The following is a 26,539-nucleotide window of genomic DNA, read 5'->3' as shown; positions in this document are numbered from 1 at the left end:
CCCAGTGTTAGTGCTGCATGTGGTGATCTTGCCAGGGGTCTGGAAAGCTGGGGGAGGATGGCTGAAGTGTTGGGTGGGCAGTGCTGAAGGGTGGGGAATCGGGTGGGACGGGGATGGCGAATACTATCTGTGGACCACCATTTAGGCCCTGGTGGCCTCTGGTGATCCACAGGTTCAATTTGAGAACCGCTGATCTCGTGAAAAAACAGGATATGTAAGACCTAAATTCAAGGGAGAGGACGGACGCCTCGTGCTGTGAAGATGTAGGTGCTCCTGGTTTCAGATTCCTCCTGCAGTGAGACGTGTGCACTCCACCTACGGCTGCCTCGTTGTTGGGGGAGTCTTAGGTGGTTACAGAGGGCTTTCTGAAGAAAATGTATTCTGGTGAAGGGAGTGGCTTGGTTGGATGGGTGATGGGGAAATTTGTTTCAGGAGTACTGGCAGCATAGCAGTGCTGAAACTGGGAGGCTGTGTGGTCTAATGGATTGGGAAGGTTTCTTTATCCTGCTGTACTCCTGACTCCTTTTGTGATTGTGGCAAGTAATTACTTGGAATTTCAGTCTGCAAGTGCCTTCTTCCTGCCTCGCAGGGTGGTGATCAGTAATGGGATGGGTACCTATAGAAAACTGCTGAGAGTGCCAGTGAGTGAGCTGAATTTCTGAAAAGTCATATTTTTTGTTGCTTTGGACCTTTTAATCTCATAACTTTTTTTTTCAATTTTGATAGCATTATCTCTGGTGATCTTCTTATTAACAAATTAATGTAAAGCATATCCTTACTTTGCCTGCCCTCCTTTTTGGGGGAGGGGGGAATAGTTGCACCAATATGTATATAGTGAGTACACAATCAAGTTGGTTAAAAAAATTACAACTTACTTAGTTTACTAGGGGTTGATGTTGGAAAAAAGATGAAAATCTAGCAAAATATTTTTAAGCTTGAATTAGTTTTGGACTAATTATATTACAGTATTTAAGATACCAAAGTGATTCATGTAGTGCTTGAAAAATGGCTTTCATCTCATTGGGAATAATTATAAATGTACATCTATTTCTTTAACAATTGTAGTTCTTTAACACTATTTAATGTTGAAGTTGAGTACTCCATATTTCAGAAAGTTAGACTTGAAGTTTATGTGGATGTTTAGCACATAATAATTAAATAGTCATGTACATTACTAGGTAGAAACTTCAGAATGTGATTCCATTGCAAAGTTGGTCTTCATTTGTACAGTGAAGTTCGGATCCATATATAATGCTACAGACTTCTAAACGTCATCGCTTTAACATAACTCTTACAAAATGATTAAATTGGTTCCCTGTAAACTTTCCCTTAATTTTTTTTGATTTCCAGTCTTGTAGACAGTTGGCAGATTTTAAATAATTTACATCATTTAAAATGTAGACATAAGTCATTTTTGATAAGTTATCACAAGAGAAAGATGTGTTCATTCATCAGACCAAATTTTTAAATAATTATAGAAGAAAGCAGTGTTTTCAGTTCCATTTGTATGTTACTGAACAATATATGCTGCTAATGTCAGTTAAGGCCAGGGACATTTTATTTATAAAAATGAGCAAAAACATGGAAAAAGTCATTAGGCAGCTAGAAATTTAACATTCATCTTCACTGTCAAGTATCACAAACTGTCTACTTGTTTCATTTAGAAAACTTTTTCAGACTGTTCATTTGGTGTTTTCTTGCCTTGCTGTAGGCCAGCACCCTCTTTTAATGTTAAAGAGTACATGGAATGCCAACATTCTCCATATTCTTTTTTACTTTGCTGCAGTGTATTCTTAGATGAAAAAGTATGAGACTTTATTATTAGTAAAAAAAAAAATTTAAATGGTTGTTGATTTGAAAGAAGCTTTATTTTCTGGAATGAAATGATTTGGACATGACGTGATGAATATTGTTCACTTTTGTAGTCTCATTAATTAGCTTTTTGTTGAACTGTATACACACTGGTGTAAAGATTTGAAGATATTAGAGAATGGAAACAAAATCGGAAACCTGCGTTATTGGGGATTTGTATTATACTCTGCACAGTTGCCCTTTTTTTTAGGAGTGTTTCCTGGAAAAGAGGGGCGGATGAACCTGGAAGTAAGTAAAAGTAATTTTAGGTGTGTAGCAACAAGGCAGTTGGTATCCAAGCATCAGCTAACTTTTCTCTGTCCACCAACACTGCATGGCCTGCACCAAGTAAGGAACTGAACCAGGGGTATGTTTTTACCTCCACAGCTGCCTCCTTCCATCAGAGTACCATGTTGAACTTAATGTCTAGTCACACTTCATTGGCATGTTTTCTCCCCAGCAGATAATTAAAAAGCTGGGAAAAAATAACAGTACACAGTTTTACTATGGTGTAAAAACCAAGATTTAAAAATTCAGTATTAACTTATCAGTAGAGGAGATTAATGTATACTATTTCTAGAGCTACCAAAAGTTTTGACTGCCTCTGTTGATAAGTTAATGACTTTTGCTTACATTTGCTAGAGAATGTAAATCTAGACTGTTTAATAACAAGGGGAAATAAAACATGATTTGGATATGTATGTTATAAATTTAAAAAAAATGGACATAAAGATCAACAGTAGAATTCATTGGTTTGTTACATGTACATGGATGCCCTTTAAAAAAGAGGCATCACATAGTTCTTAACGTGTGAAAATAACTGTTGACCATGCTAATGTATATAGTTGTGCATCTTACGACATTAAGTGGTTTGCTGCTTTGATGGAAATTATGGTTCAGTGGGTTGGATACAAGAGAGATGACTGTTCACAGAATAACCTGTGAACTTTCACCCCTCTGTATGGAAACTTGTTTCAGGGCCAAATCCTTGTAGCTGTCTTCTTGCCCCGGTCAGTGCCAGCCCTACTATTCACAACACTGCTGCTACCGAGGCCTAGGTATGTAAACGTTTAAGGAGTTTTTTAAAAGTCTTTTTAACATCAAGTTAGGTTTTAAAAGAATTCAAAATTCAGTTTGGTATAATTACAGGGTATTTTATGTGTTATCTTTTTGCTTCATAGGGATTTTCTAAGTAAAAAATTTATACTTGATTTATGGTAAAATGGGGGGAAAAAACTTTGGATGATAACAGTATGCTTCTTCAGTGTCCAGACTATTTCTAAATGATTTCTAGGCTTTATTCATTAACTAGGTACACCTGGGACAATTAATATTATTGACTGTTTTAACATTGCCTTCTTTTTATTTTGCAAGCTAAGAAGAGATACCAGTGAACCTAAATAGTGGACGAAAACAGGAGTGTTCTAATTTTTTTTTGGAGGGGGGCACAAGGGCCACCGTAAAACCGGCTATTTGACTTATTTGACTTTGAAAATACTGTTATGTTTATGTGAAAATAATTAGAACATACACACTACAGTATGTATATAAGTATAGAAGCATTTAATTTCTGTAACTATAACAGATCTAGAAGTAAAATAAGCTTTCTTTCTTTAAAAAGTTGCACTGAGTTTGTAGTCAAATTCTAACTATAAAATGGGGATATTTTACCTTTCTTTGGATAGGATCAGTTCTTAAGAGCAGCCCCAGTAACTGGAGGAATGGGAGCCGTTTTGATGAGAAAAATGGGCTGGAAAGAAGGAGAAGGATTAGGAAAAAACAAAGAAGGAAATAAGGAACCTATTCTAGTTGATTTTAAGACAGATCGAAAAGGTAAGTTTTTTTAGAATGTTTATTATACCTCCTCTAACATTTAGGATTTCATTACTATCATAAATTCTTCTGATGCCAGTGATCCTGAACTGGAGACACTTCTTACAGTATATATAGCTTTTTGTTAGGAAAAAAATGTTTAACCCATTTTCAGAAGCTTTATATATAGATGGAGACACTAATTTGAGCGTAAAAGGCAACAACCTTTGTTATGTGCAATATATGATTAAGTTTTTAATTAGATTTCATATTTAGATAGAATTTCCATTTTGTTTTCTCTTGACAGGGAACATGTGCTTGTTTTTGTTTCTAGGATTTATTTTTTCTTTCAAAGATCTTTATCCCACATATTCTCATTTTCCTATTAGAGAGTTCTGTTTAGTCTTCACTTTCTAAACCCCTTTTGCACATCCCTTTTTTCAAGCTCAGTAATTGAGTTCTGTTGGGTTGGGACTGGAGAGTAGACCCACTGCTGACAGCAGTATTACCTCTTCACATTGCATTTCTTCCCTTGGAATAATGTCTATTGTAGAATCACATGGGGCTGCCAGCTAAATGTGATTTCAATAGCTTGTTTAAAGCTGATTTTTAAAAACTGGAAAATTTAAAACTAATTTATTTTCCTTATCTTTGTAATCAGAAAGTTAAGTTGAAGTTAATTCAGTTAAATTACTGTCCTAATGAATTTGGAAACCAACTAGCTCTGACCAAATTATGTATTTTAAAAAATGTTTTGTATCAGAATTTCTACATTGTCATCTACCAGGAATAGTATGTTGCCATTTTATTCCAAATTGGAGAGAATTTATTGTAATAGTGATACTCGGAAATAACACAATCATCCACTAATGCAGCATTAATGCAAACTTTAAATTAGAAAACAACATTGTACTTATTGTCACATTGACATTATACTGCTTATACAAGTTGCATAGATTCTGTGTGTCATAAAAGGTGGTTTATGAGAAGACAACATCTGTGGGTGCATTGCATAATTCCAGGGAATAGTTCCTTTGGAATTGTGCAGTGTGGCCTGGGTTTGGGAAAGCATAGTGGCAGAATTGGCAAAGAACTGGTTGAAAAATTCCCCCTAGGATTTAAATGGAAAGCATTGATTTTAGTTAGGAACGTAGCTAAATAAACCCCTTTTGGAAAGTGAGGCTGAGGCTGTTGGTCTTTTGAGTACATCTCATGTTTGAAGTCAGAAAGGGCTTGTTAGCTGGAAAAAGAAATGGACCCATTTATCCATGAGAGCCTTTCTCACTTTTTTTTGGCCTAAAATCCTCGACTTCTGGGGAACATACTTAAACTGAGCATCATTTTTCAAGGGATGAGAAACCTTTAGAAATCATTTGCAAAGAGCCACTACTTTTTAAACTTAGGAAGAAACAGATCTGGAGTTGTTGATAATTATAGCAATTTATGTATTCACATTAACTTTTCTGAAAATTTTAATTTTGTACAATTTCCAGTACTAAGATAAATGAAGACAATGTATAGATTTACGTATTGAAACAACAAAATAGAAGTCAAGATCAAGGGTAGTGGGTGGGTGTTGACTTCTATTTGAGGGCCTGGATTGAGGTTCAGTTTCCTATAGAGGGAGTAGTTGTTTTGCTATATTGTAATTTTAATGCTTTGAAATTTATTCAGTGATCATTGTTTTTTTTTTAAGGTCTTGTTGCAGTAGGAGAAAGAGCACAAAAGAGGTCTGGAAACTTCTCTGCCGCAATGAAAGATCTGTCAGGTGAGAGTACAGTTTTGAATTTCTTCTTGTTCCACCTTCCCCTTGAATTCAAGTTTGTTGCCTCAGATGTGGAGATAATTATAACTGGTTATTTTTTTCTCTGCAGGCAAACATCCTGTGTCTGCCTTGATGGAAATCTGTAATAAGAGAAGGTGGCAACCACCTGAATTTCTCTTGGTCCATGATAGTGGCCCTGATCATCGCAAACATTTTCTCTTTAGGGTAAATATGAATTTCTGCATTAATTGTATACATTTGTTAATTTGATAACTTGATGTTAGAGGGTGAGGGATAAGCATTATATGATCACAGGATTAATGTATTGTTTGTGGGTTGGGAGTGTGTGTATGTGTATATGCTTTAATGTGACCTGTTAATATCCTATTATTTTTTAAATGTTGGCGGGAAAGATGTGGGCAAAATCTGGTGAACAATTTGTTGACCTTTTCTAGTGGAATGTGGGGAACTAATTGTTTTTATCAGGCTTCCCTCCCGCCATGCCCCCCCCCGCCCCCCGCGCTTCAATTTGGAGACCTGCTCTTAATTTGCAGTCAAGTCCCTTTTCCCAAATGATTTGCTTCTTTTAGGGTTGAGATTTATTTGACTTACATGGTATGGGTTTTATATTTTTGTAAATTATCTTTCTAGCATTTAGTGAAAAAATTACAAAGCTAATAGATATTAAAGTTTGATGCTGTTCTTATTGTATGTTTTTCTTGAATAGGTATTGAGAAATGGAAGCCCTTACCAGCCCAATTGTATGTTTTTCTTGAATAGGTATTGATAAATGGAAGCGCTTACCAGCCCAGCTTTGCCAGCCCTAATAAGAAGCATGCTAAAGCCACAGCAGCTACTGTGGTTCTTCAAGCAATGGGCCTTGTACCAAAGGACCTCATGGCTAATGCCACTTGCTTCAGGAGTGCCTCACGTAGATAGATTGAGGTTTTATATTAATCATTTCAGATAATTTTACTCTGCATCAAAATGTATTTCCTCTTTAATGTTGTAAATATTTGGCAATTTAAGACATTGTGTAAAAAGCAATCTGTACAAACATCTCCAGGCTTTGATTTTTGTACCATGGAAATTGTATTTAACCATACAAGGTTTTGGTATGTTTATATTGTTTACCTTAGTGATGTATTTGTTTAAGTGGCTAACATCCAAACGATTGTTTGAAGGCATCCGTAATCTTCAGTGTGGAATGTTAAATAACGCTTTTATACTGTATTTTGTACTATGATGTCAACTCCCCTTACTTATGGCTAGGCTGCTGTAACACTTGCCTGTAGTCAGTGAAGGGCTGTGCACCTTGTACTAGTTCACAATGGGTTCTGCTGGACAGATACTGGGCCAGTGTTATTGAGGTAATCAAGCAAGATCTGTTCCACAGGGCTAACGCCACTGTATCCCCTTTAAATTTTGTAGAGGTTATAAAAAAAAGAAAGTGGTATGTTGTGTGATGGTCAGCACTAAGTCCTGCATTTCTGTCAAAAGCCACTTGGGCCATGAATGAGAAGGGAGTTAAAATGAAGTCTGACTAGAATTTTACTGCAGAGGCCAAGTACATTTAGTATGGCATTGAGTTGTGATATAGTTTTACTTTGATGTGCATTTTGAATTTCAGCTACACCTAGATAGACGTAAAATGATAATTAAAATGCTGTAACCAACTTATCTAATAAAATCGGCACCCAGCCACTATTTTGTTGACTATGAGAAAGTTTAAGTTTATGTTAATTTTTAGGGTCTGATAGAATATTTCATGTGTATTACAGTGGTATTCATATGCTATGTCTCTAAACTTTATTTTCAAAAGCTTAAGGCCCAAATATAAACTTCTCTGGAATAAATGTGGTGGTTTATTTTCTGGATTACAAAGTGAACACATACTTCTTCACTACTGTTACTTCTTCACCCAATGCTTTTGATTTCTAAGCATTTTTATTTAAGAAAATTTGAATTATATATGTATATATACACACACATACACAAATACCTACAAGAACATATTAAATACTACTTTGTCATGACAGCTGAGCATACTTTACAACTCTTAACCCTATTCTATATGGAATACAAAATACCCTCATCTGAGTTAACATGCATTAAAACAAGTAATATGTATGGAGAATAGAGGAATTGTAAACAGGTAGGAAAACAACTAAGGTGGAAGCGTCAACAATCAGCTCAGTAGATACTGTCTACATTTGTTTTCTACCTTTATAACTAGAACTTGCTAATAATCCTAAGGAAATTGTTAAAGATAGTTTTGCCCTGATGCTGTTAGTCACAATGGCATGAGATAATTGATACTAAGCCTCAACTTCCATTTGCAAGGAAACGCTCAGTTTTCTACCCAATTTATAATTAGGTTAATGGATCTAGAATTTTCATTCAAGGTTTTTGAAGTGTTTTTTTTTTTTTTTTTGGCGGTACGCGGGCCCCTCACTGTTGTGGCCTCTCCCGTTGCGGAGCACAGGCTCCGGACGGGCAGGCTCAGCGGCCACGGCCCACGGGTCCAGCCGCTCCGTGGCATGTGGGATCCTCCCGGACCGGGCACAAACCCGTGTCCCCTGCATCGGCAGGCGGACGCTCAACCACTGCGCCACCAAGGAAGCCTGGTTTTTGAAGTTTTTAAAAAGTTTATCTTCATATCTGAATATTTAATCAAAAAAGTAAAAACAAATGTTGATTTTGAAACCTTAATCCTATTTACTGCTTAGTGCATGTAATAAAAGTATTGTAAAAGGTTAATGTTTGTAAACATTTGAGTATTTTTAAAGCTATATTCCTTTAAACTTCCAAAGTGAACTTTAAAGCCAAAGATACAAGTATCTTGAATTTCCTTGCTAGAAGGCTTTTTTCCTCAAAGATTCCTTTTAGGCTTACTTTGGTGTTCAGGATCTCCAATTATAAATGTAGTCACTCATTGCCACATGCCGTAAAGATGATTTCCCCAGTATCGGTGTTTGACTAAGGTGGTCCAGAGTTTTAGGGTGCAATCCACAGTTGGCAAGCTCCTCATGAACAGCCTCCTGTGGAAATATGTATGCAAGTCAGTAAAAAGCACTGTCAGAGTCCTTGAACACTGATGAGTTTTTAAAATTACCATGGGCTCTTTGACAAACAGATGCCTTATTCAGTAAGGGCAAATTCATTGTTATCATTATCAATAGAAGCTCATCCTAAGAATTTCTGCATAATGACAGCATCCAAAAATAATAATTTTGGTTATTTTTATAAGTCTGGCAAACGGATAAAAATAGTTTTAAAGGTCTCATTACCTCTAAGTAAAAAGCTATATGTCCAAAATTAAAGGCAGATATGTTGTAAAGCAGCTACTTCAGTTTTATTAAAGTGTGGATACATATCTAGAAACTGCTGGATCACATGAAACAAGCAGCTCATCCCTCCCCGAATCTAAGAAAAAGTTCTATAGAAAAAAAGGCCTATGCAGCTAAATAAACACCCATAATTATTTATTTACCCCCGCCCCCACAGTAAGCAAGCAGGTACTGTTAGGTTCTGGATCTGAGAGAGCAATGAAAACTTGCCTTTTGTTTGGGAAGTTCTTTAGTCAGTGTTGAATACAACAGCCTGAATTCATAAAATTTACCTCACACACAAAAATACTTTATAGTCATTATCCCTTCCCTCTTAGTAATTGTAATTGATAATATTAAGCAGTACAGTTTAATAACTTGAAACACCAGTTTGGCTCATCATAAATGACTGACTTCATCCATTTAGTTTGAGAAAACTGCAACTAAATGTGTTTACCAGCTGTCTACTTACCTTATCCAGTACTTTATCCTTCGGTGGGCAGATATTAAATACAGCAGTTGGCTCATGTGTATACAGTCCTGCAGAAAATGACCCACTCTGTGAAGATCTGAGTAGCATAGTCATTGAATGTAGAGAATGAGGCATGATAGGACCTGTAATCTCCAAACTAAATTGATCTCTGTATCCAGAAGGAGCTTGTGTCTTCATGTTTACACTTCGCGCCTTCAAAAATAATTTAAAGAAAATTATGGTCATCTCTCAAGCTTTTGTCCCTAACTAAAAATGTGATCAATAACTTCTCATTTGGGTATTCCTCTCTTTAACAGTTAAGGAACAAAAGTAGTTCATAAGACATCAAAAGAATGTTACATGAGTAAAAAATGTTCAGTAATTCTGTTTCCAGCATCCTCTCCTCCAAGTTATGAGGCTGTCAATTTAAGTATTAGTTCTAGAGAATGTAACTTTAATATGGTATCCTTTCTGATTAATGCACTTTCAATGCATAATATTAGGAAAATAAAAATTAGATTCTGTTGCTATTACCTTCAGCATATGTAACACACATGAAAATTACATGTGTAATTCTTCAACAATATGGATATATAGTTATTCTTTTCACTTATCCATGATCCAGTTTTTGAGACCACCTATAATTTAACATAACATTCTTGGCTCTATTCTTTCACTGGTTATGAAAGACAAACTTTAAGAAAGCAACTTTTCCTTATGGCAATAATTCAAATATAAGTTTTCATATAATTCCTTTGATAATAACTTTATATCAAGGAATTTTTTTACTGGGAGGAAAGAAAAAGAAAATACGCACCATGTAAAAATGTCAGGAGTTACTAAAATACAGAATTTATCGTATCAAAAAAGGAAAAGTATGTCTTTAAAAGCTAGGTTATGAGGATCAGTGTAGAATTTTTTTTTTTTTTTTAATTACCTTAAGCATTTGCATTGTGGCGCCTCGGAAAGCTATAGGTGATAAGAGGGTTGGTGGAAGTCCTGCCTGGGGACCTGAGGTAGCGATTAAACTCTTACAGTTGATCAAAAAATTTAGCAATGTAAAGGTATTCGTTCCCTTCACCAACACAACAGACTCGGGTCTGTGATCCATTTGTACTTCATGTATCTCTTTACGCCTGGACATGACAATCAAGGAAACTGCAAATGCAAATCCCATACCAAAAGGAACAGCAGTTATCTTAATCCTGAATCACCTGGAACCCTCTTCCCCCACTCCAAACTGGAAATGCTCTTGCTAATCCTCTTCACTGCAATTATAAGGCATCTGAATGATCAAAATGATTTTTTTGACCATCTGAATTAGCTAGAAATTGATACCTAACAAAAACTGATTTCTCCTCTAGTCAAAAATATGTTCCAGTTCCCTCACAAACTTAACCAAAATAGAATATTTTCACTTAAAAAAGTTTAATAATTGTTCATGGCTTTTTGGTACTTAGGGGTTTTTTAATGTCATGATGGAGTATCAGTTTTAATATCTTAAAGATAGTTTAAGTTTATAGTTAAATAAAACTGTCAGTCAGTATTACATTGCTCAAGGGAATTCCCCGGCGGTCCAGTGGTTAGGAATCTGCGCTTCCACTTCAGGGGGCAACTGGTCGGGGAACTAAGATCCCGCATGCTGTGTGGCACGGCCAAAAAAAAAAAAAAAATTACATTGCTAACTTAATTCAATGAAAATAAATTCTAGTTAACAGCAACTGAAAGGATACAGCTTGATAGAAAGTACATCTGGTTTTTTAATTTTATCTTGCACACCCATCTCTTCCAGCCAGGAAAAACTTTCTTCTTCATCCTCATCGCTGACTGCTTGCTCCCTAGGAAATTGCTATAGTTAGTCAGGGTTCCCATTTCCTAAAGCTATTTCCTCTACACTGAATCCATAAGTCACCAGATGAGGTAAAAGGTTATTTTAATCACATACTCCCCATGTCCCAAGCTTGTTCCAGACGCTTTCCTCTTCTCATGGCCACTTTCTTTTATTAAAGGCAAAGAAAATTCAATACCTACATGAGAAAAGAAAAATGTAACTATGTTTTCTTTAATATAATCTGAAAGAATTAAACAGGCGTGCCCGACTTGTAGAGAGTATATTTGAAAATGAGTTTTTACTCCTGATGTATTAAAGCAGTACTTTTCATGCTTTCTTGACGGCAGCTCACAACACACATATCTCCTTGAAACAAATGGTTCAGGACAATACATAGTCTCACTACATGTGGTACTCTTTCATCAAGTATATACTACTCTATTTCATTTTTTTATAAGGTGCTGAATGAGTCCACTGAATAGATTTCATGACCCACTAATGAGTTGAGCCTCTTTAAAGATCATGTTATCAAAAGGGGGTAGATAATTTGTATTATAAAAGAATTTCTATAGGAGTATATTCAGATTGGGACATTCCAGCTTGATATATGTTTAGAGATCAGAGAAGGGAACACAACTTAAAGCTATGTATAATGGACAGCTTAATTAAACGCTGGAAAAAAAATTAAAAAATGAATAAAATAATTCTTAAAACAATTAGATAAAACTGGTAGAAGATAATTCAACTGCTAAAAGACAGTTCAAATTTTAGCTTTTAAGGCGTGTTTACTATATAGTGTGGTATTCTCACTTTAAACCTATAGTTTTACCTTCGTTTTTCATAGCTTCTCTTATACCTCTAGTTGTAGGAGACATGAGAGCCGTGATTACATCATCTCCTGCTAATCCCGCTGCACGGAAAAGGATAGTAAACTGATAGGTACAAACGTAGAAATAGGGGCAAAGTTTTGTCTTCAGCAGATTATACAGAGAAGTAAAGCTCACACACCTATGAAGAAAAACATTTTTCTTTAGGCATTGTTAAAACTAACTCAACATCTAAAATAGTTTTTGTATAATTTAATTTGATACTCACCTGATTTAAAACACAAATATTACAGATAATGGTCTGAATTTTTGCCATGACATAGAACTTGGCTTTTTAAAGGACTGAAATTGGTCACAGGACTCACTGATGACTTCTAAATACTTTAACGAACAGTGTTTACCATTTAAACACTAGCCATTTTGTCTTTAAACAAAACTTAATTGATAACTGGTTGCTGACTTTTGTTTTTTAAATAAATTTATTTTATTTTATTTATTTTTGGCTGTGTTGGGTCTTTGTTGCTGCGCACGGGCTTTTCTCTGGTTGCAGCAAGCGGGGGGCTACTCTTTGTTGCGGTGCGTGGGCTTCTCATTGCAGTGGCTTCTCTTGTTGCGGAGCACGGGGGCTCTAGGTGTGCGGGCTTCGGTAGCTGCGGCACGCGGGCTTCAGTAGTTGCGGCCCGCCGGCTTAGTTGCTCCGCGGCATATGGGATCGTCAGGGACCAGGGCTCGAACCCGTGTCCCCTGCATTGGCAGGCGGATTCTTAACCACTTCGCTACCAGGGAAGCCCTGGTTGCTGACTTTTTTAAAGCTTTTTTTTTTTTTTTTTTGCGGTATGCGGGCCTCTCACTGTTGTGGCCTCTCCCATTGCAGAGCACAGGCTCCGGACGCGCAGGCTCAGCGGCCATGGCTCACGGGCCCAGCCGCTCCGCGGCATGTGGGATCTTCCCAGACCGGGGCACGAACCCGTGTCCCCTGCATCGGCAGGCGGACTCTCAACCACTGCACCCCCAGGGAAGCCCTGGTTGCTGACTTTTAATAAGTACCTTCCACTGATGGGAAGGGAAGCAGCTACTGGCAAAAAGTATAACAACGTTAAAGAATTAGGTCTCTATATATTTATCAAACACTTATATATATATTCCACAACTACGTAAAGAGTGAACAAGAGCTGGGAATTCCCTCCCCATCTGGTGGTTAGTACTCTGCGCTTCCACTGCAGGGAGCATGGGTTCGATCCCTTTGGTCAGGGAACTAAGATCCCACAAGCCGTGCAGTGTGGCCAAAAAAAAATTAAAATAAAAAAAAAGAGTGAATAAGAGCTAAAAAAAGTAAACAATTAACATTTTTTTTCTTTTTGGCTGCACCACGCAGCATGTGGGATCTTAGTTCCCTGACCAGGATTGAACCTGGGCCACAGCAGTGAAAGCGCCAAGTCCCAACCACTGGACCGCCAGGGAATTACCCAAAAGTAAACAATTTAAATGTTAGTTATTACAGTTTAAATAAAATAATTCAGAAGGACACAGAAATCCATCTACTACTGCTCATCTCCACATCATAAATAAAATAAGGAGAAAATACTGCGAAAAGGGGTTGCACAAATTTTTACTAATCTTACCAGTCACTCATTAAAATGTGTTGCAGGGTTTCATCATTTGACCAAGGGTTTGTCTTTCCAGCCATTTTTCTGTCAGCTCCAATACGAGGGAACAATGGTAGCCAAGACAAGGCAGGGTGGAGCCAATAGATAAGGCTCTGCTGGAAGGCACAACGGAGCTCAGTGGAGAGTTTGGGATCCTAAAATACAAAGATGATATTGGACAGTTCTTGCCCCAGTAGAAATACAGAATTTAATTAAAAAGACACTGAATATACCAAACACTTATTCTCAGGATCTTTACTGCTTCCTGTAAGAAAGTGTTAATAACTGTTACAGGGGCTAAAATGTAGTTTATTATTGTTTGGGAAAACCTTCCTTCCCAGCCATTACAGTCTGTTAAACCACATACCAGAAGGGATGCTTAGACGCAGATGGGAATATTCGCCTGTCTCTACCATCCTTGAGAACAGTGACTATCACTCTTTATCACCAGGGCGGGTGGTGGTGGTGGGGAGTGGCGGCTGTGGCGGTGGTAGGTGGGTGGCTGGATGTGTGTGTGTGTGCGTGCGTGTGTGTAACACTATATTCAACCCCCTCCCCTCATAGCACTGTTTCAAAAGTAGCCAATAAAAACCGATAATCCCAATCACAAATCATATGGATCTATTTATCAAAAAAGATGTACCAAGGCCTCTTTCAGGTAATCTCTTTTAACCTAGTTTGAGTTGATGAGCTGCTTGAAAGTAATGCAATTACATTTCTCTAAAACCTTTCTAGCCACTCATTAACTCTTGTAAATTTACAACAGACCATCACCCAGGTGGTAAGAATTAGTGCATTTAAAAAATACAGTATACATTATGTGAGAAAACCAGTAAAATAACCAATCTGTCTTTGCAATCCTACTCCTCAATTGCTTTTCATTTCCTTATGTTTTCTTTCTCAAAAGGCCTTAGAAAAGGATAGTGTAGTTCAAACAATTCCTGCCTGCAGCAGTGACTAATTCTCAGAACAGGTCTATAAATTTAACAGGCAGTTACTAAATCTGATTTAAAAAACAGTATGAAAGCAGCATTTGGGAAACAAAAAATTTCCCAAGTCCCTGTGTCTTTAAATGTCAAAAGAAAAACTTAATGGAAGGAAATATCTCTGATATTTTGCAGAGAAGTACATTTTACACTTAATTTGTTACTTTTAAGCATAGCTATTTTCTTACAGAATTACCTGTATACTTTGAGGCAAAGTAACTTCTGTTGCCCTACAATGCTGGATGACACCTTGAGCCTCTTCCTGTGCTTTCAAATGATCTGCCCAGGTAAAGGGTTGAGAAGAGGCGAAAAGGAGTCGAGTTTTAATACTCCAGTCCACAGGTAACTCAGTACTTTCTGAGGACGGAATATCAGATTCGGAGAATGATACATGAGGAGTCTTTCAGAAAACAAAGAACACAAAAATTAGTAGAGTACCATGGAAAAAACCCCTTCAATCTATAGAATTCATCAACTAACATACTCATGACCACTGAAATTTCAAAATGTTATGAACGGTACAATAAATAACACTGAACATATACTACACACTGTGAAAGAGTCTGGAAAGAGCCACACTAAACCATTAACAGTGATGTTATCTCTGGAAAGTGGGAATTTCTTGTTGAGGCTGGTGGAAGGGCAGGTTTCACTTTTTAGTTTATTATAGTTCTATATAGTTTAGTTACAAGAGACATACTATTTTCACGATCATGATTTAAAAACATCTACTATTGATACTGCTATCAAAGCAGAAATCTTCCAAGTATTTTTTAAAAAGCACTTTTTAAGCCTCTAAAACTCTGGAACCAGGTCTAAGTTGCTCTTGCAGGTAACTTAGGTTGGGTTCTTAGAGGCCATATTTAAGAAGCATTTGCCGACCTCAAAAATTCCTCCCCAACTGTTTTGCTGTCAAGTCAGTATTCTCCACGTTACAATAATTCTTCTAGATGACATTATTAAAAAATAACGGGGAAGAGGGAACTATTTCCAAGAGACCCAAAGGCCATTTATTTGCAAGGAAGGGAGACTGGGTCTTGGGAACTCTTCTAGCCTGCTCCCATTAGGACAATCTATGCATTTGTTAAACTATCACGAAAGAAGCAGCTGAGGAATGGAATCAAGAAGAGTTTCTGTGTGTATGGTGGTGGTAGGGAGGTTCAGTGATATACCACAACCTGTGGAACTAATTTGGGGATTTGGTTTGAAGATGCAGTGAAGGATGAAGTTCAAAAAGCAGCTGAGCCTGGAGGCACTGGCTCTGAGTGATGAGCTGGAGTTGTCACTACCTACAGAAGAGCATGAAAACTGTTGGGGGCAGAAAGAAAACCCACATCTACGCCTGCTTTGGCACTGGTGCCATTATAAACATTGCCACAACATAAAAGTCCTTTACCAAGGCTGACGCCTGCCATCTTTTCAACCCTGGTAGAGATGATCACTTGGGGCTCTCTGTGAAACTATTTTCCAAGTAAAACACTTCTGAGAAGTATACACTTATGTTATAAGAATATACACTCTAATGACATTTAAAAAGTATTACCTGGGGTAATTCAGTAACGGCTGTTCTTTCAGGAATCTTCTCTTCCCAGAGCAAATCATTTTCTTGATTAGAATCTAAAAACTGAGGTTAAAAAATGGTCCTTTTAAATTATAAATGATGCTGGAGTTCGCTTTAAACATGTAGACCTTCACCTGGCATACAAGTTTCTCAGCAAGTGCAGGAATTCACGTGAGCGCAAATCAGTATAACAGAGGATTTCACTTGTTTTGTGCCTGAACTTTACTATCAAAATGGACCAAGAAAAGGGCAGGTGATTTGCGCAACTAAGAACTCAGTAATCAATAATCTCAGTTCAAAAGATCCAAAAGGTTGTGGGGTAAGACAAATACTAGTAAATTCTGACCCCATCAATACTCAACATTCCCCCAACCCCAGAACAATTTTGAGCGTGTGAGAAGGCAGGCACTGAATCACGCAGGAAAGAGGGTCCTGTAACCTTCCCATCAAACGGTGGCCTTCCAGGAGTAGTGCCAGGATTACTCGAAGCTCTCTTCCCACTGATCTCCAACCCCCACCAGACGGCTGCAGCCCAAACTCCCCCGCCGCGCGCCGGGCGGGACGGCGGGGTCCACTCCTCAGGATGGGAAGGCCCCGCAAGTCCCGCGGCAGCTTGTGAAGCGCACTTCACGCCGCCCCGACTTCGCAGGGCAGCCACCCCCAGGGCTCGGGGCCCCCTGAGGCCGCGGGCGGCTTCGGCTTCGCGCCCATTTCGCTCCTGGAACGCAAGAACCCGCCATCTCTACTTCACAGCCGAATCGACCCACGAACTACGAGAGCCCCTCGGCTCCCAGGCACGAAGACACTCACCGGGCCCGGCGCCTCCTGCTGGCCGCGGGACGGCACGCTGGGAGGCTCGGCGGCGGCCCGCGGCCGGTTGTCCAGACGGGCGAAGGGGTTCCTTCGGGACACGGCCGGGCCGCCGCCGCCTCTGCCCGCTGCCGGGAAAGGGCGGAGGGGCAGCCCGGCCGTCAGGGCGGCGCGGCGGGTCGCCGGCTCGGGCCGCTCCTCGGTCGGAGAGGCGGCCCCAAGGCTCCGGCCCCTTTTCCGTCGGAGCCGCAATGTCTCTGGCGGCCTTTTGAAACTGGGCGAGTAGCCGGGCACCGACAGTGCCATCACGCGCCTCGGAGGCCGAGGACCCGACCCGCAGCAACCCCTGGCGCTTCCCGCGCGCCGCGGCCCCGCCCCGACGTAGCCCCGCCCTCGCGGCGTCTCTCGGCGCGTGTGCCGTACGGCGCTCGCGAGGCCCCGCCCCCGGCTGTGTTCCTCTGAGGCCGAGGGCACGAGAGGGCTCTTGGCCTCGCCGGACGCCGCGTTGGCGGTCTGGTTGGGTCCTCGGCTGTAGTCGGGTCGCCGGGTGCTAGGTGGCTGGGAAGCACGCGGTCCTGCGCACCGGAATAGATGAGCGCTGTTCAAATCCGCAGCAGGGTGTGATGAGCCCCAGGCACGGCGCCAGGATGAAAACGAAACGTCACACTTGAGCTGCCCCTTCGATAAGCTTCCAGAGCGCAGCGGCGACGTCCAGAGCTGGAGGGAAGCCTGGGCCTCCTTCCCCTTCCCCCGAAACAGAGAGCCCCAACAGGAAATCAGCACGCCGGCTACGCAAGCGCAGTCTCCCGCCCCGCTTCCCAAGCATCGGCACTGCAGCCTTCCACGCAAACACTGCAGTGGTCACGGACGAGTTACCGTGATGCTCCCGTTCGATCCTGAGGAAACCCTGGAGTGAATGAATATTTGAAAAAAAAATTTAGCTTTCAATGGGCTAGATCCTTTGAGACTTGAAAATATATTCGAAGTATTAAATTACGACAGCAAAGGATGTTAAAGAAGGAAGGGGTTGAGAATGGAGTTGATAACAAAAGTAATGTTATTTTGACATAGCAAGACTCCAACAGCTTTATCAGAGTAGCGTGGCTTCTGCTGAAAGCAGTCTTCTTCATGTAAAGAATTTTATAAGAGGCAAATATATAGGAACAATAATTTAAAAGGCTTTCAGAATATTCCCTTTAGATGTTAAATTTTAGAATTGTCTTGACCCGTCTGTACGTTGTTTCCAAATACTTTTCAAATACTTCAGATAACTCTGAGCATCGTGTCTCAGCAGGAAAACGTGCTTGAAAACATAAAAATTTGCTTTTATCTTCCTTGACTTTTCTGAGCAATTTGCAAGGAAACTCTGGCTTCAATACTGGAATAGGTTCATCCAACTGAGGTCTGAGAAAGAACAAAATTAAAATTGAACAACTTGCTTCTTTCTTCCTTGATTTTTCTGAACAACTTCCATGGTAACTTTTGCCTCGTATAGTGGAATGGGTTCATCCAACTGAGGTCTGAGGAAGAATGAAATTATTAGAAATGTCTAGTTAAAGATGAACAGAGCACACAGCATAGTAGTTTAAAGTTGCTATAGTTCAACTCTATTACTTTAAATCAAATTTGTCCATTTCCACTGTTAAAAGCAGTTAAATTTTGAAGGGGGGAAAATACCTATTTTATGCATTCTCTCTTTTTTGATAAACAGATCCAGCTGAAAAAAAAATTGTACTTTCTTGTCAACCTGTAGGTTATTTCAAGTTGCTTTGGGAGGGGTGATGAGGATAAGCAAAGGGTGAGGTACAGTATGGAATGGAGTAAGGAAAACTAACGAACCACGTCTATCTTAGGGAATGCATACTGGTGTATATACACTTCGAGAAATACTAAAGAGCAGCTATTTATCTAAGCAAAATAATAAAATATGGAGGCAAGAGGTGTACTGAGAAAGCGGAAACAAAAATGGGAATGCCCATTTTATCTCCTGGAAAATAGAAAAATAAACAAGAACAATAATTTGGTCATTTAGCATACCTAAAAACACCAGTTGATAACTTCTCCATCACATCTTTTAAGATACGTAGCTGGAAAGACTGTTAAGGTGGCAACGTAAAGGAGAGAGGAGTAAATAAAACCATTTGATAAGCAGAAGGTACTAGGCAGGTCACCTATTTTTTTTTTTTAATAGAAATTCTGTAAGCTGTCATGTTTACCTCTAAAACAGGAAAATGGGGGAACTGATTTGAGAGAGACGGTGACATAATAGAGCCTAAACTTCTAAGGACAAGAGATGAAAGAAGCCTAATGCCTGTCGTAAGTAATGACTAGTGTTATCCCAAATGGATGGTAACAGAATGGGGTCAGGGTTTCATTTTAGCGCCACTTATGTTATTTTTAGTTAAAAAACAATTTTAGCACTTATCTCTCTTACTTTGGGTGCACATTTATTTATTAAACCAGCTAATAAATACATATGCAGGAAAGTTAATAATCTGTGTGTGTAATATATGCCACTAAGAGAATTAAAAAGCAGGGTAAAATTTAAAACTCTAGTCATTTACTTGAAATTATAATATTAGAACTGAGAGTCTATATAACTGCTAGTACAGGAGAATTATTTATGGCATATAATCACACAACTGGAAGGAGATTGCTATGTTAAATCACAAGCAGCAACTGGCTCATGTGTGATGCAACTGAGGGGGTGTGCACAAGTGAGGACTGAAGTCTGATTCAGGAAGTTTAACATTTCATATGAACATGGCACGTTTCAGTATGGTCCATGGATTTGTCAAATAGGTTAAAATCTCATGGTGGGGAGAAAGGGGAGCAGGTGAGAGATTTAAGTTATTAAGTAACGCAGGCTTAGCAGCCAGGCTACCTTCTGACATGAAAGATTCAAAACATACTAACTTATGTTACTTTTAATACATGGTCTCTGTCATTAACATCCCATGGTATTCTTGATAATTACAATGTTATTGAATGTGTCATTATTTAAAGTTGAAATTTAAAGAATTCTTTTAGAAAGTTGAAAATTAAGTTTATTTTCCAAATTTAATATGAAAATATTTAATCAGAAATACATTAAACACATTCACTACATTAAGGGGACGTTCTGGTTTTGAAATGTGTACTCTTTAAAACTCAACATATGCAGTATACTAATTAAATATTATTCAACTATTTGAAAGCTCTGTATTAAGTCTGCCATTGCTCTTAGAGGAGGCTGGCCTTTGTACACGTCACGCATTTGTAACAATGCACATTTAATAAAAATAAAGAATGATATTCAGTGAGACAAACATACGGTTGTGCAAGTCTCTTTCTTCACGCACAATTATATTCTATTAAGTAATGAGAACTTATTTTTTATCCACTATATTAAAGTTTTTACCAAGTACAGCTGCCTTTAAAACAGGCGTCTTAGAAATAAAACGTTTATTCTTAAGTTGACCCTGCTCTAAAGAGGTTTGGACCTTTCTTTTGGAACTGCTCTCATATTCTCAAGAAAACTCTTCATTACTTTTACCAAAATGGAATGATCGATTTCATTCACTAGATTTGTTACTGAATCACTTCCATTTAAAAAAATCAAACCCATCTTCATTTGATGAAGATTTCCTAGTATTGATATTCTTAAAAACACCCCACATGGGACTTCCTTGGTGGTCCAGTAGTTAAGACTCTGCCCTTCCAATGCAGGGGAGGCGGGTTCAATTCCTGCTCGGGGAACCAAGATCCCACAAGCCGCGCAGCCAAAAAAAACTCGCCAAAAAACAAAAAAACCCCCCACAAACTCTTAATTTTGATAACTATTCTGAAATGTTTAACACAATGGCACCACCATAGGAGTAAAGACGCAGCCTGTCAAAGTGATCTGTAATTTCCATAATGCCGGGTTAAAAACGAAGCAAACTCTTCCATGTATTCTATAGTTTCTCATTCAGAAACGAGCGAGACTGCCTGGGTGTGATTCCTGTCCTGCCACTTGCTAGCTACATCCTTAGGCATGTACTAACCTTTCTGTCCTTCAGTTTCTTTACCTGTGACACAGGGATAATGTAGTACTTAACTTTCACAGGGCTGTTTTAATATTTAAATAAATTAATACCTATAAAGCACTGGGAACACTGTTTGGCATGTTCAATGAAAGTTAGTTGCTATTATTATTAATTATTATTATTATTATTAAAGAACTTAATGATGAGAATACAAGGTAAATTTCAAGCCAGAAACTCAAGTCAGTAGAAAAAAAGGATATAAAGATATTTTCCCTGTTGTACATTTGACAAATTCCAAACTTCATCATTAAGGAAAGCCACCGTCGCTCCCTTGAGGTAAAGGCAGTGGCTATCTGGAGGATCCAGCTTGGATAGAATGCACAAAGAATGATCAGTTACTGTGAGTTTAATAGCAGAAGAATGATTGGCATCTTCAGCCAGAAAAGCTTTTACACAAATTAAATAATACCCAAATCACAAATAATCAGCACACAAACTTTAATAATAATATGTATACTATAATGTTTTCTTTTCTAATGCATTGTCCAAAATGATGAAACAGCAAGGTCAAATGCAAGGCCAATCTAGAGGTGATGAAGCAGTAGTAGGTATATGTGTGCGGGGGTGTGTGAGAGAGAGATATTTCTCGTTGCTACTCACCAGTCATCTTCATGAGGAAGTTGGAAAATTGGTGAAGATTGGTACATGAGAATTATGGTATTTGCATATCAACCATGATAAAAATACTTGAATTGAATTTTGTTGAGAAATGTAACTTTGGAAGACAATGTGTATACACACACATACACACACACACACATATATAGTAAATTATAATTTGAATTAGGAAATTGTCATAATTTTATATAGAAATATTTTAAGTATATGTCAACAAGAATGTTTGTTACTAAGGAAAAAAATCTTATTTGAAACACTATTAAAAAATTCATGTCACTACTTCCAAACCACTAAATAAAAGTTAAATGAACTCCTTTGCTAAGCACTATATTTCAACATTTGGCCAACAGCTAGAAGTTAAAACAAATAAAGCTACATTTCTTTAAAAATAGGATATAATTCAGAATTTATACAAATTTAGCCACATCTTGCTAAAAGACTTAAGCATTATTCTTTGTTAATTGCATCCTTTTGGTGTATCAGTAATGCTTTATTGTTTCTGATAATACCTGCAGGTTTTCTTCTGTCGTTACCCAGTGGCCTCCAACACCAAGAAGGGTGATGATATCATGTTTATGTGGTAGTAGTTGTAATTTTACAGCTGGTTCATCATCTTTACTATATAATCTCACTTACAAAGGATTTGTTTAAAGAGAGAGAGGGAGAGAGAGAGAAAATGTATTTTATAGTAATCTGATAAAAATTTATTCTTCAAACTAGTTCTCTTTACTTTTTAATGTAGTAACAAGGAAGCATTTTGTATTCAGACACTTAAAATATATTTTTTGCATTAAAACTGGTCATACACTTTAGATTTAATTATAAGTGATATAACTAAAGATAAAAAGTCTATTTTAATTTGAAAATCAGGCAAGATAACATAGCACATAACTAAGTCTGATAGTTTCAATCATAACATTGATAGCTTAACACTTTGGGAAAAGTTGACTTCTGAGTAAGGAACTCAGATTCAAGACAGTCATACTGGGACTTCCCTGGTGGCACAGTGGTTAAGAATCCACCTGACAATTCAGGGGACACAGGTTTGAGCCCTGGTCCGGGAAGATCCAACATTCCACGGAGCAACGAAGTCTGTGCGCCACAACTACTGAGCCTGCGCTCTAGAGCCCGCGTGCCACAACTACTGAAGCCCGCGCGCTTAGAGACCGTGCTCCATAACAAGAGAAGCCACCACAATGAGAAGCCCGCGCACTGCAATCAAGAGTAGCCCCGGCTTGCTGTAACTAGAAAAAGCCGCGTGCAGCAACAAAGACCCAATGTAGCCAAACAAACAAAAAAAAGACAGTCATATTTTGACATAATTATTGAAATGTCCATTTGAAAAGTTAATGAAGTATACATTCACTTCCACTGAAAGATTTTTCTGAGTTAATTTCGAATCTTGAAAATACTGGCTAAAAAGGAATACATATGGTCATAGCTGTATTCATTACGATTCTTAGGATAGAAGATAAATTCTAACGAAGTATAAACAGAATCCCTTTGCAGGCTTGTGAAACCTGTTCTTTAGGTGTGATGGCACTACCTAAGAGTGTAAAGATTAGGTGTTAAGTAGATATTGGTTAAACTACAGAAGTTCAAGCAAGGTGAAAATGCAACAAAATTCTGTGCACTTTCCAAACAAGGACTGCAGAAGTCTACCATCCAATAGAGGGCAGCCATACATAGCAGAACTGACTAAGCAACTGGCTGAGACCTGAACTAATCTAGGAACCACTGAGGAGATCATGTCTGCAGATTTCTTGTAGAGATACTTAAAGTCCAATGCCTACACTTTAAAAGGCAAGTATGTTCTCTCTTCCAGACAGTGCTTACAATGGGAATAAAATGAAGAAGCGCCAATTTAAATAGAAAAGTTCAAAAATAAAAAAAACGCTACACATCAATTTAATAATATATAAATAAATACTTCCTGGTTATATATTTTTTTTCCCCAGGAATTCACCCATCACAATAAAAAAACTACAGAGACTACTGATGTAGTAAAGTACCCACCTCCAGCATCTAGGACAATATCTACTCCAAGGCCACCTGTTTCTTCTAAACAGCTTTCAGCAACCTGGGCTTTCCCATTGGACACATCGATCACTCGGGCTGTAAAGGACAGGAAGTCAGGCAATCTGTGTGTGATCAACACAACTCAGAGAAGAAGAGAAAGAAAAGCAAATAAATTTCTTCTCTGAAATGAATTAAATGGTTGAAGCAATTACTGAATCAAATTATACTTTTTCTCATCTAACCAGTATTGCTAAGGATCAATTTAAATGAAGGAACTGGTATATTCAATAAAATAAAAATATGAGCATTTTGTGGATAATGTGTCCCAACGTTGGTTTGTTGACACAGAGGATTGTTCTTTACAGCTAAAGGATATTTTGCCAGAACTGAGAATCTCTAAACCACAGAGGTACATATATATGAAGATGTGGACTGAAAGATTAAGCAATTTCTTAAGTATGTTCAGATTTAATAGAGTTTAGAGCTAAAAAGTACAAAGATATATTTAAGTATATTTATGTACTTCTCTGTTAGAGGCCGTTTTAACCTTTCTCAGTCATAGAGATCCCAGCCCACACCCGCATCTCCCGACTTTGCCCTCCAAAACAAAAAAAAATCCCGAAGGTGAAAAAAACCCCAGGATTATTTGAAGCAGGGTTAGTAAAAATTAAACTAATTTTAACTGGTTGCTTTAATGTGTTAATACAACAAGCCAGTGAGAGAACTAAGAAAAAAAATCTCAATTTGAATTGGCAAACGAAGACATGTTTATATTTCATTTTTGTATCTTTTAACACCTTCTCAGTAAAGAGAATTCCTCTCAGAGATTCTCAGATTGGAGGTGTTGTCCAGTGGTGACTGAAGTCTCGGGGGATGGAGGTGAGGGTGGGGGGACTCGAGGGAAAGGGGGCTGAAGCACCTCAGAAGGGCAGGGTTAACCAAGAGGAAACCGCTCCCTTCAACAATACTATTCATGCTACCCACCCCCTTCCATTTTCAATCTCTCTTCTACCTTTTTTTTCTTATTTTCCTCCTTTCTCCAGCCCCTGTTTTAACCTTCCTTCCATTTCTTGGTTATCTCTGCCAGAAGCATAACATAACTATGGAAATAACACAGGCTTTACTATTAGGCAGGCTTGGGTTCAAATTCCATTCCAGGCCTAGTGGTACATCTAGTGGTACATCCTTGGACAAGCTAAATTCTGAGATGCTGTTTCCCAGTTAGTTGACACTGGGTTGTTGAGGATTTAAGGAATTATCATCCATATTAACACTCAATGAACCTTACTTTCCTTCCTGCCTGCCCCTCACTTACACTCTGTTCATCTTCTTTTCTCTTCATCTGTTAAACTCCAACATTAATTCAGTTAACTCCAGTCTGTAAAATTCCATTCCTATCTTTCTTCTCTTCTTTTTCAATCTCTACTTTCTTTCTCCTTTCCATATTCATCACTATTCGTATACGTTCAATCTTTTCAAGAGTTCCCCAGCCTCTACCATGTCCTATTTATCCTAAACTATATCTGACCTGGGTTTCTGTGTAAGTGGCTCATCTCCCTTCCTAGTGTATCACAGGAAACAGACAAATTTAGAGGCATATCACTGGGTAAAAGAGGTTGAGAAACATGAAAAGTGATGCAAAAATATATTGATTTATTGACTAAAACCAAAGAGGCATCAGGTGTTTCTCAACCGTGTCAAAGTTCACCTAATTCAAACTTGGGTGAGTTGGTAACAATGAGGCAAAGAAGAAAAAACACTGAAAAACGTAGGTTTAAGAAACAAATCATTAAAATTTAAACTATAACTTATGTAAACTTGGACTTAGCACAGATACTAAGTGCATTTTTTAAATGACATGCATTTGGCATTTTGCAGTTTGTTGGTTGTTTTTTTTTTTGTTTTTTTTTTTTGTGGTATGCAGGCCTCTCACTGTTGTGGCCTCTCCCGTTGCGGAGCATGGGCTCCGGACGCGCAGGCTCACCGGCCATGGCTCACGGGCCTAGCTGCTCCGCGGCATGTGGGATCTTCCCGGACCAGGGCACGAACCTGTGTCCCCTGCATCGGCAGGCGGACTCACAACCACTGAGCCACCAGGAAAGCCCTGCAGTTTGTTTTACAAGTGCAGTTTTTAAGGTGATATCTCTTCAAAATTTTATGTTTTAAAGTCTGTGTTGAGTACTATTACCCACCTATAGAAGGCCTACATCTTTCAAGACACTGCTTGTCTTCAAGGCTGCACGCTGTTGAAATCACTTTGGCTCCTCTATGGTGTGCTAACTGAATAGCTATTGTTCCAAGTGCCTGTGTGGAAACAAATACACGATGGTGTTATAGATATAGGGCAGAGGCCGTATCTAATTCATTTTATAGGTCGTTTAATAAACTGTAATAGTTTAGTGCTACCTCAGTATATTTTAAAATGTTGTCTGATAGAAAAAGAAAAAAATACGGATAAGTTTAGAAGTGGAAACATTTGACACACTCTTCCTCAAGAGGGGTGGTGGAAAAGCTATGTGTGCCACAGGCTCTCAGCCAGTCTGACTGCAAGCAGCACACAATTTCAAGGACAGAGGCCGAATTCAGAACACGGCCTTGGAATGAGATAAATGGGCCATTAAGGGCCTTGCCAGCATAATGTACTAAGCTAATTATATAATATCAATACGTATGCAAGTCCAGCAACCTCAACTTCAAAAGTTCCATCCTTTTGCTGACCTGTGGAGTAAGTTCAGGGAAACACTACTATCCTGATGTAGGACATAAGGATGAAGCCAATGCTGAAGACAGTTATGCCTTTTTTTCAATGAAAAGCAGGGGAAAAAGCATTTTCATCAACAGCCAGTTAGAAAATAAAACTATAAAATCACCCCAAGTTTTGTGACATTTTTCTATTATAATTATATTTTATGTAATCTCTTTTAGTATCTTGAACTATATTTTGA

At 38.5% G+C, this 26,539-nt stretch overlaps 3 protein-coding genes across 11 annotated transcripts in view; 1 reads left to right on the top strand and 2 right to left on the bottom strand.

Moving 5' to 3' along the window:
- SON (SON DNA and RNA binding protein) overlaps positions 1-7,284 on the top strand; it is a 31,173-nt gene extending 23,889 nt beyond the window's left edge. Inside the window, 6 exon segments of the mRNA XM_060010353.1 lie at positions 3,537-3,684; positions 5,360-5,431; positions 5,538-5,653; positions 6,209-6,337; positions 6,339-6,395; positions 6,398-7,284. Of these exon segments, the coding sequence (XP_059866336.1) occupies positions 3,537-3,684; positions 5,360-5,431; positions 5,538-5,653; positions 6,209-6,337; positions 6,339-6,395; positions 6,398-6,583 (708 nt within the window). The 3' untranslated portion in view covers positions 6,584-7,284.
- Positions 130-17,618, bottom strand: DONSON (DNA replication fork stabilization factor DONSON). 4 transcript variants are annotated; one of them, XR_009519223.1, is made up of 13 exons: positions 16,891-17,618; positions 16,063-16,143; positions 14,716-14,919; positions 13,510-13,688; positions 11,890-12,068; positions 11,175-11,256; positions 10,963-11,067; positions 10,167-10,365; positions 9,230-9,442; positions 8,324-8,469; positions 3,523-3,601; positions 2,231-2,326; positions 130-2,094 (listed from the first exon to the last, which is right to left on the bottom strand). XR_009519223.1 is itself a non-coding variant. In XM_060010357.1 (11 exons), exons 1-10 carry the CDS (start codon positions 17,194-17,196, stop codon positions 8,332-8,334), a joined length of 1,686 nt encoding a protein of 561 aa, XP_059866340.1. In that variant the 5' UTR covers positions 17,197-17,618; the 3' UTR covers positions 2,281-2,326; positions 8,324-8,331. The 4 variants fall into 4 exon arrangements, 3 of the variants coding, with proteins under 3 accessions (XP_059866340.1, XP_059866338.1, XP_059866337.1); XM_060010357.1 differs by lacking the exons at positions 130-2,094; positions 3,523-3,601 and having other exon boundaries at positions 2,281-2,326; XM_060010355.1 differs by lacking the exons at positions 130-2,094; positions 2,231-2,326 and having other exon boundaries at positions 3,464-3,601.
- A 203-nt stretch (positions 17,619-17,821) lies between these two features.
- CRYZL1 (crystallin zeta like 1) overlaps positions 17,822-26,539 on the bottom strand; it is a 34,417-nt gene continuing 25,699 nt past the window's right edge. Inside the window, exons 7-12 of one of the 6 annotated variants that reach the window (XM_060010359.2) lie at positions 25,787-25,898; positions 23,592-23,690; positions 22,085-22,206; positions 21,158-21,263; positions 18,928-18,973; positions 17,822-18,410 (exon numbers count right to left, since the gene is read on the bottom strand). In XM_060010359.2, coding sequence (XP_059866342.1) covers positions 18,311-18,410; positions 18,928-18,973; positions 21,158-21,263; positions 22,085-22,206; positions 23,592-23,690; positions 25,787-25,898 — 585 coding nt within the window. In that variant the 3' untranslated portion in view covers positions 17,822-18,310. Of the gene's footprint in view, positions 18,411-18,927; positions 18,987-21,157; positions 21,264-22,084; positions 22,207-23,591; positions 23,691-25,786; positions 25,899-26,539 lie in introns of all 6 variants that reach the window. The other 5 variants (XM_060010361.2, XM_060010358.2, XM_060010362.1 and 2 more) reach the window with 5 other exon arrangements.

Source organism: Delphinus delphis, chromosome 4 (assembly GCF_949987515.2).
Source record: "Delphinus delphis chromosome 4, mDelDel1.2, whole genome shotgun sequence".
Taxonomy (NCBI): Eukaryota; Metazoa; Chordata; class Mammalia; order Artiodactyla; family Delphinidae; genus Delphinus; species Delphinus delphis.
The sequence above is the reverse complement of the archived record's forward strand: the minus strand, read 5'-3'. Positions and strand labels throughout refer to the sequence as shown.

Bases quoted from the DNA above. Each gene is read 5' to 3' on its own strand.
- DONSON (XM_060010357.1), bottom strand. From the start codon at position 17,196: ATGGCACTGTCGGTGCCCGGCTACTCGCCCAGTTTCAAAAGGCCGCCA. The intron at 12,069-13,509 runs GTAAGATTAGTA...TTTTCTTCATAG, and splicing joins CACATTTTAATGAGTGACTG to GTGTGTGAGCTTTACTTCTC. The intron at 11,068-11,174 runs GTATGTGATTAA...GCAATTTCCTAG, and splicing joins ACAAGCTTGGGACATGGGGA to GGAGCAAGCAGTCAGCGATG.